Source organism: Plectropomus leopardus, chromosome 15 (genome assembly GCF_008729295.1).
Source record: "Plectropomus leopardus isolate mb chromosome 15, YSFRI_Pleo_2.0, whole genome shotgun sequence".
Classification (NCBI taxonomy): Eukaryota; Metazoa; Chordata; class Actinopteri; order Perciformes; family Serranidae; genus Plectropomus; species Plectropomus leopardus.
This window is the reverse complement of record NC_056477.1, coordinates 15,357,477-15,368,827: the sequence shown is the minus strand read 5'-3', so window position 1 is coordinate 15,368,827 and position 11,351 is coordinate 15,357,477. Positions and strand designations below refer to the sequence as shown.

At 39.5% G+C, this 11,351-nt stretch overlaps 1 protein-coding gene across 2 annotated transcripts in view; it reads left to right on the top strand.

The window, feature by feature from the left end:
* The first annotated feature begins 716 nt into the window (after window positions 1-716).
* The window catches only part of zgc:171482 (zinc finger protein), a 57,817-nt gene continuing 47,182 nt past the window's right edge, over window positions 717-11,351 (top strand). The window contains exon 1 of one of the 2 annotated variants that reach the window (XM_042502435.1): window positions 717-785. In XM_042502435.1, coding sequence (XP_042358369.1) covers window positions 750-785 — 36 coding nt within the window. In that variant the 5' untranslated portion in view covers window positions 717-749. The remainder of the gene's footprint in view (window positions 786-11,351) is intronic. The other variant, XM_042502434.1, reaches the window with a different exon arrangement.

The window sequence follows — 11,351 nt, the reverse complement described above, 5'->3', positions numbered from 1 at the left end:
TTTATTTTACTTCCTTGCCATCCCTCAGTGCACTTTCCTGACCCCATGGTTTGAATGCATTAAAAAACATCTTAGTGACAACGTGCACACCTGGGCTGCAGAAACACTACTCAACACTACATCCATGCTGTAATAATTGTATGAGAGGGAATCTGGCGCTCTTTCTGTCTCTTGTTATTTTTATGTAAGCTGATATTCATGTGGGTGCACTGTGCGGAAACCTACTCACTCGACCAGTGCTCCCACTCACTCACTCACTCTGCAAATCCAGCATTCAGTGTACACACTATCACACACACACTATCACACACACATACTGTGCGAGCCGAGAGCGCTTTCAGTCTTTCATTCATCCCGGTGAGGGCTGCTCACACTTTCTTCTTCTCCTCTCCCCTCCTCTTCCCTCCTTTACGCTGGGATAGCTTACTTTGTTTTTGTTTTCCCTCCGCGGTGCCTTTTGGTCGGAGTAGTAGTGGATGATATCAACAGAGCTCCGTTTCTTCTTTACCTCCGCGATACTACGGAGCAGAGAGGAGTCGCTAGAGGACACGCGCATCACGACAGAGAGCGGCGCGAGGGAGTTTTCTTTTTTTTTGGAGGGTACGGCGCGATTTAAAAACAAGAAATAAACAAGATATCCGCGTGGAAGAGCAGTGTTTCCACCGAGGCTCCGCCTGACAAGTGTCACGCTAAGTTTTGACGGATTTTGGCACAGGTGCGTTATAGGATTAAATACAGGCGTTTGGCGGATGGTTGTCGGAGAGGAGTCGCTGCCTCTGCGCAAGGTGAGTGATGGACCAACTGAATGGGAAATACAGCGGAGTTTGCTCAACAGATGAATTATTGACCTGTATTGACATCCTTGTTTGATGCCTGTATCAGCTTTCCGGCTTTTTAAAGGAAAACACTGAAGGTTTCTGCACCTAAATCACTCAATATCTCTTTGGGATTTCTGCTGGGATAGTTAATAGTTTGTAGCAACCTCTGCAAACTTTGAGGTGCCTCTTAAATCTGTTGATAAATCTGAGGTGTGGTATTGATCTACATTTGCAAATGTTCATGATTTACTGCTGCATGATATCATAGTTCTTACAATAGCTCCCTTGGGCGTTTTATGGAATAATTTGTCATAAAAAGCAGAACTTTTAGTTATGTGCATTTGGATGTCTTGTATGTTGGATTTATGTAGTTTCTGGCTGCAATTAAGGAATAGTTTCATTATCAGTTCTGGATCTGGGTTGTTGTCTTTTCAATCAGTTATTAGGTTTACAAAATAATTTAAAAAATAACTAATGTCCATCCCAGAGTCCACGGTGAGGTCCCCAAATCTGTTGTCTTGTCCAGCTAACGGAAAAACCCTGATGCTCAGTTTACAGAGACAGACAGAAAAAGCAGCTCATCCTCACATTGGAAAAGGTGAAACCAGAGAGCAGGTGGTGCTTCTGCTTGATAAATGACTTACATGATTAATCAATTATCAATATGGTTGCAGATTAATCTTCTGGTAATCGACTATTCAAATTATTTAATCTCATTTCTCCTCGGATCTAGTGTAGCTTGAATGAATTAAGAGAAAGTTGGCAGGCCGCTGCAGTTTGAATTAGATGCAGGGATTTTCCTCATGATTCAGAAACTTTTCATGGCGGTGCAAATCCAAGCACTGGCTCACCTTCAATAATGACTTTATGTGAAATATGAATATGAGACACATGTCAGATATATTATGGATTAGGTCTGATACTTGCTTCGTCTAGTTTCACTGGCTCCTATCCATCTCATTGAGAGTGTGCTCATTGCAAGTATTTGTCACTTTGGGAAGAATGCTCAGTCAGTCTTACACTGGGCGTCTGTGGCAGGATGATAGCAGCTTATGGCCTTTACACAGCACTCGCCTGCCTGTCACCAGAACTGACCCCCACATACTAGCCCCAAATATCACTCATTCAGGCACACTGTAATGAAGTGTCATGATGTACAACAATTCATCACATGCAGCCATCATTCCAGTCCTCAGAAAATGCCATTTATGTACCCCCTATTACCCTCACTGTAGTCTATACTCTGCCTTTTTATTTCCACTGGCTGTGTTTTTCCACATGTGCCCAACTGACTGAGCTGAGTTGAGGCGTCATGCTCTGTTTACATACAGTTATTGATTGGTATGCACTGACTTCTATACTTCAGGTCACTGCAGCGGACATGGCGGCATAGTGTCTCAGAGCGAGAACAGAACAGTCATGCACCTTAAACACCATATTAAAGCTGCAACTGATTATAATTTTTATCATCTGTCAAATAATCAATTAGCAATTTGGGCCAGAAAATGTCAGAAATGTGTGGGAAAAAAAGTGAATCAAAAGTCCCCTAAACCAAATAAGACTTCTTATCCAGATGCTTGTTTTCTCCAACTGTAGTTGGAAATATTCATTAATTAATCAACAGAATTTATCAGCAACTATTTTAATATTAACTTATTAGTAATTTCAGTCAAAAGTACCAAATATATCTTAGTTCCAGCTTCTTTATCCGAAGGATTTGCTTCTTTCTTTTGTGTTATGTGATCATAAACATAGTTTTCTTCTGCTTTTTCAGCATAGTTGTACACAAAAACACTTTTTCAGAAATCATCTCAGGTTTTGGGAAGCTATGATATTTCACTATTTTCTGAGTTAATGCAGACATTTTATTGATTAACCAAAAAAAAACAGCATATTTATGAATATTGTCCACAAAAGTTCATTGCAGCTGAACTCTAAACTCAAAATTGTTCAGGTTATTGTAATATAAGACAATGAAAAGCAGAACAATTAATATTGGAGGCTGAAACCAGGGCATTATTGGGCATTTTCCTCAAAAATGACTTAACAAGTATCACATCAAAATTGTTGCTGAATATATTTGTAGATTGACTGATTGTTCCAGCTGTACGTCATACTCTATTTAGTTGCAATTAAGGACGGGGTTTTTTTTTATGCTTGATTATGCAGTACCCTATGCAGGATTGTCAGTTACTATCTGTAAATACACACAAGTGAAATGTAAAGTAAAAATCAATTCCAGATTCACTTTCGTTTGGTGTTTCGACTTGCAATACTTTCATTTTTTCAATGCTGTGTCTCTTAGATGCCTGCTGCTTACGAACTGGCACCTGGTCACTACTTTTTTTTTATAAAGCCCCAACCTCACCTGGGGGCTGTGGGGGTACACACCCATAAAAGTCCTGAACTTAGAAAAAATATAATACAGGCAGAAGGAAGAGACTCTGCAGAAAAATGCACCGCCACACACTAAGAGTGGGTCATAGGTGAAGATTGAAAGGGATTACTTCTGTATGAGTCTATATGTTGGTTTTGAAGAAATCCTACAAAGTATATCTTTAACTTTCGCAGAACACAGTAACGGTAATGTTATAGATATAAAGACTGGGTGTTACAGTTATATTCATGTGACTTCCCATACATCGCACTGTAACTTCAGAGCTAATACTCTGACTGAACATTTTTTAGACGAGCAAAAATATAAAACTGAAAATAAAGCAAATTAATTAGCATGTTCATAGTGTGGAACATATACAGTGTAGCTGCTGCCAACTCTGAGCCATCTAGAAGTACAGAAGCCCGTTTCATTCTCCCTCTCTGTGTCTCTCATGAGGTGCTGAGCTGCATCTGGGGGAGAATCTGATTAGCCGACTGGCATAATTTACCCAGTCCTGAAGGAATAAATGGAAAAGCAATGTTGTTCTTGCAAAGTGCCTGCTTTCCCTCTATACATACAAATAAAGCATATGCACGCTTGCACACAAAAACACACACACACACACACACACACACACACACACACACACACACACACACACACACACACACACACAGCCTGACAGCAATAATTGAGGCAGTGATGCTCCTGAAAAGTGGCTGCTGCTTTTTGGTTTCTTTAATAGGACATGGATTGATTGAGCGAACGTGTGTGCGCGTTTTGTGTTCACAGGCGTGCAATTGCTCTAGTTTCTTTAAGATTAATAGTGCATCGTGTGTAGGTGTGCATCTTGTGTGCGTGTCTTGTTTGTGTGTGTGTGTTGTCCTCCAGTTGTGCTCCATAGCAACAGGCAGCATATCTTCTTCAAATATCTTTTTCTCACACACCGTACGCTGTGACCTTTCTGCTGACTGTGTGCATGCAGGTCTTTGCATGGGTGCATCTGTGTTAATGTGTGTGTGTGTCCATGTGCATCAGTGTGTGGGCCATTTGACCTTTCTGAGTGTACATTCATTAATAGCTGCATAATAGCTAATATGGAACCGCCTGCCGTGCCTGTCTACACGATCAAGATATTGAATCGGTCTGTTTCATAGCAGCATCAGTGTGGTGCCAACCTTTTTGCAAAGAGCTTTTTGTGTGTCTTTTTCTCTAAAACAAAGCAGATATCATCACAATTGTGCGGTACTGATAATGATTTGGCAAGCTTTGAACAAGTGGCAGTTTATCATTTTAAGACTATTCCATGGATCTCTCAGCAGGAACAAGAGAGAAATCTTCAATATATATCTTGACACGGTTGTCGTGTTATGTTAATATCAGTGTTAGACTAATAACTGGTTGCATATTTCATATCCGGGAATAGCAGACAGAGCTCTTTAGAAATCAATTTTCTTTTGCTCCATCACCATGTTCGGAAACTGGCCTGCTGCCAGATGGGGAGGGGATGAGGAAAGGAGAGGGGGATACTGTGGGTGCATTAGTGAATGAGAGGAGAAAAATATGCTTATCAGATGTAGAATTCATTATTTTCTGTCTTTGAATTTGTCTAAATAAGTTGCTCCCTTTCTCAAAACTTCACGGCCATTCTCAAAGACACGCTGAGGAAAAGATGCAAGTTGAGGAGGCACATGCACTTCATGTCACAACTTCCTATTTTTACAGGCTAGGTGCTGCAAGGTCATGCCCTATTTACTCCGTGCCACTGTGGATATGAGTGTGATGCACTTTCACAGCATGTTGTCCAAACTCATTTATATCAAAAGCATATTACTCCGTCTGCATGTATGTTTGGTGTTAATTTACACAGCACATGAGCACAGCACAGTATCACGTATATGTGTATGGTATCTTTGTATGGGGGAAGTGTGTGCATGTGGAGACTATGTAACTCATTCAAAATACTGAACTCACCGCTTGTGGAATCTGCGCTGTATGTGTAAAAGCTGCTGGGCTCTCTGGCTTTTCTTGGAGAGTTTTCTACAAGACAAAACAAACAAACATTACCCTCCCATTTTCAATTCCCTTATCAAACTTGTACTTATGTTTAGAAAACATATTTTATTCTGCGAATCGAATGGTGAAGAAGGTAGTGCTAATGTAATTGAAAGCGGCGGTAATTTGTAGGGAGGCGTGTGGGTGAATACTATTAATATTAATTTTCAACTTTGATTTTATTTGATTTACCTAATGGCTCATTGTATGCCTAATTTTCAATACGGACACAAACAGAGCCTTTTGTCAGTTTTCTGTGTTCATTTTATCTGATTGTGTGCACATTTTCTTAAAGCTTACGGATATAGACAAAACAGAGCATTACCACCAGAGATCGTTGGGGTCTGTAGTGTAATATAAGCGATATAAGACCATAGGACACAATGAAGACATTTTAAAAGTGTCAGAAGAAAGCAAATATGTAATACAATGAAAATAATTCTCAGTCCGCATGTTGCCAATCTATGTGATGGCCTCGCAGACCACTGCCTCCCATTAAAAGGTACATTATTACCATTTCCTCCACCATCACCCTGTTTGTTATCATCAGAAATGTTTGACTTTGGCATCTAGTGCCATCCATTGGATGTATCTAGGACAACATAAAGGATGCATGGAAGTATGATCAGTGACGGTCACAATGTTTGAGATAAACGTATCTATTTTCTTACGGAAAGGGAGTTAAAATGGGTCTAAAATCTTAAAGGGAAAGTTTGGATCTTTTGAATTGGGTTGCATGAGGTACTTATCCATAGTCAATGTATCACATACAGACATTGATTTTGGATGGGGAACTGTAGCCATTTCATCACTTTCTTCAATGCCAGACTCCACTGAGAAAAACAGTGATTTAACATTGCGGGACACAGGAGCTGCTGGTGTTCTGCTGCCTCTAACAGTTGTTTTCTTTGTGTTATTTTGTGACCTTGGCATTTAAAAGGGTTAGTTTTGAATTACACAAATCACACAGTAACACAAAGAAACAAACTGCTCAAGGCAACTGTAGACCAGCAGCTCTCATGTTCTGCGATGTAAAGTTATCGTTTTTGTCAGTGGAGCCTGGTGGCTTTAACAAAAGTATAGATGAGAAACTGAAGCTGTGAAAGTATTCTCAATATAGTGTACATTTAAACAAGGGATGTATGATACTGGATATTTTACTGATATGCCGACATACAACAACTCATTTGGCTGTTTCCTGACGTTGACGATATATCCACTTTTTCCCACCTAATTTTAGGGATTCTACAGTCTGTTCTGCAGTGGACTGAACATCATGTTATGCATACTCTTGTACTGTGATGGTCCCCCAGCAGACACAGACATGAAATACAATGCTTTTTAATGTATGTAATATTTATTCATTGTGCAAATTAAGAAAAATACTTCAACTTAGGATTGATGTTTTGTACATGTTCACTCTGTTAATTGAAAAAAAATATTGGTTTGTCTTATCAGCAAAAACCAGCATGTTGGCCAATTTTGATATTTGCCTTTAAAGCCATTATCTGCCAATATTATGCATCGTGCATCCCAAATTTAAAGGTTTTTTTTCCTGATAGGCCTTTTTAAAGGCAGCTTAAATTTGCTAAACTGCTTGCTCCATCCACAGTAGTGCATTGCTTAACTTCTGCATCAGTACTCCTGTCTGCTTCTCTAAACTGGCGACGCAACAACTGCAATCTACTGCATATAATACACTGACTTTGGATAAGTGCCTACTTCAAAAGATCCAAACTGTCCTAGTTTCCATTGCTTTTCTTTTCGGGTTGTTTTCAATATGGACTTTATGTTCTTTGTTTGATCATTTGACAGTTGATTACCATGATCAATTCCATTGATTGCTTCTCTGTAGCTCCAGTTTGCTGCAGGCTTTGTTCTCTCACAAACACTCAAGGACGGAGCAAGTTCGAACAGTTGAACCCAAATGCTAAAATCAATCCTTTCAAGGTAATAACAGTCACATTTCTTAGAGGATACATCTACCAGCAAACTGAATAAACACAAATCTCTAGTGTGAAAGTTAAAAACAATCAAACCCAAAAATAGTAAGATTAGCATGAAAACAACAGAAATTGTCTTTTAACACTATTGCACTTGCCTTACTTTACCCCTGCCTTGACCTGCAAATTATTCCAGCACATTTACACAGTAGGTCATGCAGCTGGCCATGCATACAATTGAAAGCAAGTGTTTATTTTTAAGCTTTCATAAGAAACACTGTTGAAAATGCAGTCATGCACATGCAGAGACACACCTCTTACAAAAGGCGCATTAAGGCTGTTTTTTTACCTTTGGCTTTTTGTAGGGGTCCCTGCAGGCATAGCAACTTTCATTTACTCACGCAAACACACACACACTCTGACAAAAACACATATATATAATGGGAGCCCTGTGACTGACAGTTGATCCTACAAGGATATTTGTGTACATGTCCCCTTAGGGCCAAAATGCATCATTAACTCTCTGCCGTGTTGGACTCACAACTATTTATACACTTGCGTCATAGTCAAACCACCAGACTTGCTGGAACGACAGTCATACTGGTCGAGCCTTTTGTGCCACAGCACAATGAGCTTATTTTTACTAATTAGTAAGAGGAAAAGTGTCATATTGCTAATTAGCTGTTTGCAGTCATATCACTCAGTAACTGAGACAAAGAGAAAAAGTGAGTGCGAAAGGATTGTGAGATCTGCAGAGAGGAAAGTCATTATGAAGCATTATTTGGGTTGTGTCACTTCAGTTGTTCCACTTATTGCAATTATATGCCTGATTTATTCAACACTTCTTATTTTTCTATCCAATATCTTTCAAGTTTATTATTTGTACGTCTCACTCCAGCTCAGTCTTTTAGGTAATGCACGTCTTTTGTGTTGAGGTGCATGTTGCCTCGTGGGAAATGTGCTCCCTTTGCTGTTTCGCTCTAATTTGCCCACCGTTACAATACTTATTGTACTTGGAAAAACAGTATAAGATTGCTCATGTGTGAGTTTTTGTTGGGGTTTAGGAAAATACATTAACAAAGGTATTGAATTATAATATTATTCTTAGGTGCTCTGATCCCAGTTTCACTCTCTGCCTACCAGAGAGGCTCTGTGTGTGTATAGCTGTGTGTATTATACTGAGACAACCACGTGCTGCCAACAGCCAAAATCCTTGAAGCGAGTGCTTTTGTGCTTAGTGCAATACCATGTTTAAAGACCCTCTCTTTATCAATCGCACCATTTTTCTTGCTTTTGTTGGATCCTCCAGCCATGCTTTCACATCAGTGCAGTCTCAGGTCTAATACACTTTGGTATGGAATCTCAGAATTTAAAGCAAAAACCAAGACGTTATTTAGTCATTAAATGCTCTACTGATTTCAAAGGGAAAATATGGAGATGAGTGAGACTGTGCCAAGAAAGTTTCACAAAAAAGGATAAGAACATTTGAACAGAGTGTGCCAAAGTATAAAAACACTGCAATTAGTTGCTAATGGAACAGATAGACCCCAACAGTTTTGTTGCCATTCAGCATAGCACCCCCCATATGTTACTGTAACAAAACAGCCCCCATTCAAACTTCAAGCCGCCTTCGTCTCCCCCCATTAACTCAGTTACTGAAACACACACACACTCAGGGAGGCGATACACACAAGGAGGCGGAGATGTGCTCAGTTAAACTGGGGAAACCTAACTTTGCCCAGGATAATAGTCTTCATTCACCCTCTAATGAATCCATATCGCAGCCTCAAGCGGTAAATCTGCTATTAATACCATTAACAACTAATGGCCCAGAGAGAGATTTTCAGAGATAAAAGTACCACAATACCCTCATGAATAAAAAGGTCTGATGAAGGCAGAGAGGTTGCAAAGTCTAAAAAAAAAAGAAATGAAATAGAGTTGACTAATAGATTGCTTCATAAACTGCTTTGCCCTGAGAGAGCACTCGCAGGGACCTCCTGTTCAATCTCATTTATCTGCTGATGGACAAATGTTCTTTTCAGCTGTAGAAATAAAATAAAAAAAAAAAAAACAAGAAGAAACGTAACTTGTGTCAAGTTCATCTGTGTCGCTTTTTATTTGCTTTACTATTTTACTGGAATATCTTCAAAATATGACTGGGATGAGACAAAAGAAGTGGTGTTCAAAGACCCTTTCAAGCCGTAGGTAGGCCATGTTGTGCCTTGAGCTACACGGCAACATGACATTGACGACATGCTGATCTTTACCAGGTATAATGTTAAATGTAAAATGTTAAAGCCCAGACGAAGACCCACAGCTGGCGAAACATGTTGGCGCTTTTAATTATTTAGCCGCTATAATAAAGGCTTTCTAAAATTTCCAACCTGGATTACCTTCCTGTGTATCCGGTAGTTCCCCTTTACCATGAGCACCCACCTTTATATTTTGATCGACCTTTACAGAGCAGCCAGAAAACTCTTTTTCCTGCAATGTTTATGATGTTGATCATTTTATTGAACAAAGTAAACATAATTAGCACTAAGCACAACAGCTGAGGCAGATGGAAATGTTCATAGTTTTTCAGATGTTTAGTCATATAAATCCAAATACTGGCCAAGCACATGCTTGAGCTTGTGATGGCACTAGATAAAAAGTCAGATGATCAACAAAGTTGTTAGAATTCATTCTTAGGGGAACATGAACGTGAATACCAATAATTCATAGCAATAAATCCAATCATTTGAGACATTTCACTCAAAACCAAAAATTAGAGGATAAGACAATATATAAGTGTAACTGTAAGTGTAAAGTCAATCATGGTGAATCTGGGAAAGTTGTGAGTATTGTGTCCATCAGCATCAAAACAGACTGCTGGGCAACCGAAAAAAAAAGCAAAACAGGCTGAAAAATGCACCAACCTCAAAAAGACACACAAAAAAAATATCTTAATCGAGCATCGACATATTTCATATAAAAAGATATGATGCTATTTTAAATAGTGGAAAATCCTGGCTTTTTAAGTAATATATATGTTTTGATGCTCCATACCCAGTCCTAGCAGGATTGGGAGAAAAGAAACAGTAATAAGGCCTTTTTTCTTGTTGCAAGGCTTTATTTATTCAGTAAGTCTCATGATTTCTCTTTTGCAAGGGAGAGCTGAGATTGTACACATACGCCCATCTCAAATATTATAAAAGATATCTGCAAGTATCCCTAAGAGAAATGAGTATCTCTAACTTCAAGTTGCATTGCAATTTATTCCAGTAGTAAGGTGCATAATACAGTAGCTTATCTGCTCTTCTTTCGCTAGAGTAGATAAGTCTAGCCTACACCATCTCTCATGAATAATCCCTGCCCTCGAGGCCACATTACCACCACTGGGAGAGAAAGGAGGTAGAAGAGATGGCAAGAAGGAGACAGAGAGACGAGAAGCGTAGTCTGAATATGTGCGACTGTTTTTGACTCAAAGTTATTATGAAGCATCTTGATATTGACAGAGAGGAGAATTAAGTCCAAAATAGAATTTGGGGCACAACAAGCAGCGAGCAAAGGGGGGAAAAAAAGAGTCATACACACTGACTCAGGAGGAGGAATGTGTGACCTGACCTTGGCATTAAGTGTGCTTTTTCCGTACCGCATTTTGTCTTTTCTTGACAGAATTTACCCTTCTGGTTTGACTATAATAAAATGAAAAATGAGGGAACATACAGGAACCTTAATCACATATTTGTCACTCATTTTGGATCTTTAGCTTTTGGCTCTTAGTTTTATTTTCCACAGCGGGACTTGTGTGTGTTTGTACCCTGGCTGTATTTGAGTCTGTGTATGTTTGCAGTCTGCAGCATAGAGCAAGAATAGTACAAAGCGAGCTCCTGCAGTGCAAACAGAATGAATGTGGATTTGGGTTCAGACTCGGGCTCTGGCTCCTTTGAAGATGTTATTCCCTCAGTCTAGTACCTTTGATTGCTACTGTACAAAGGGGAGGGTTGTTAATCTTGAAGCGAGAGATGGGGGTGGGGGGGGCAGGTGAAGGGAAGACAGTGCCGGAAAGATTACATTACCAAGAGTGAAACAGGGGAAAAACTGTAATGTGGAACATCAAAGTGACACGGCAGAGTGCCTTTGCGATATAGGGTTCCATATTATTAACCCCGCAAC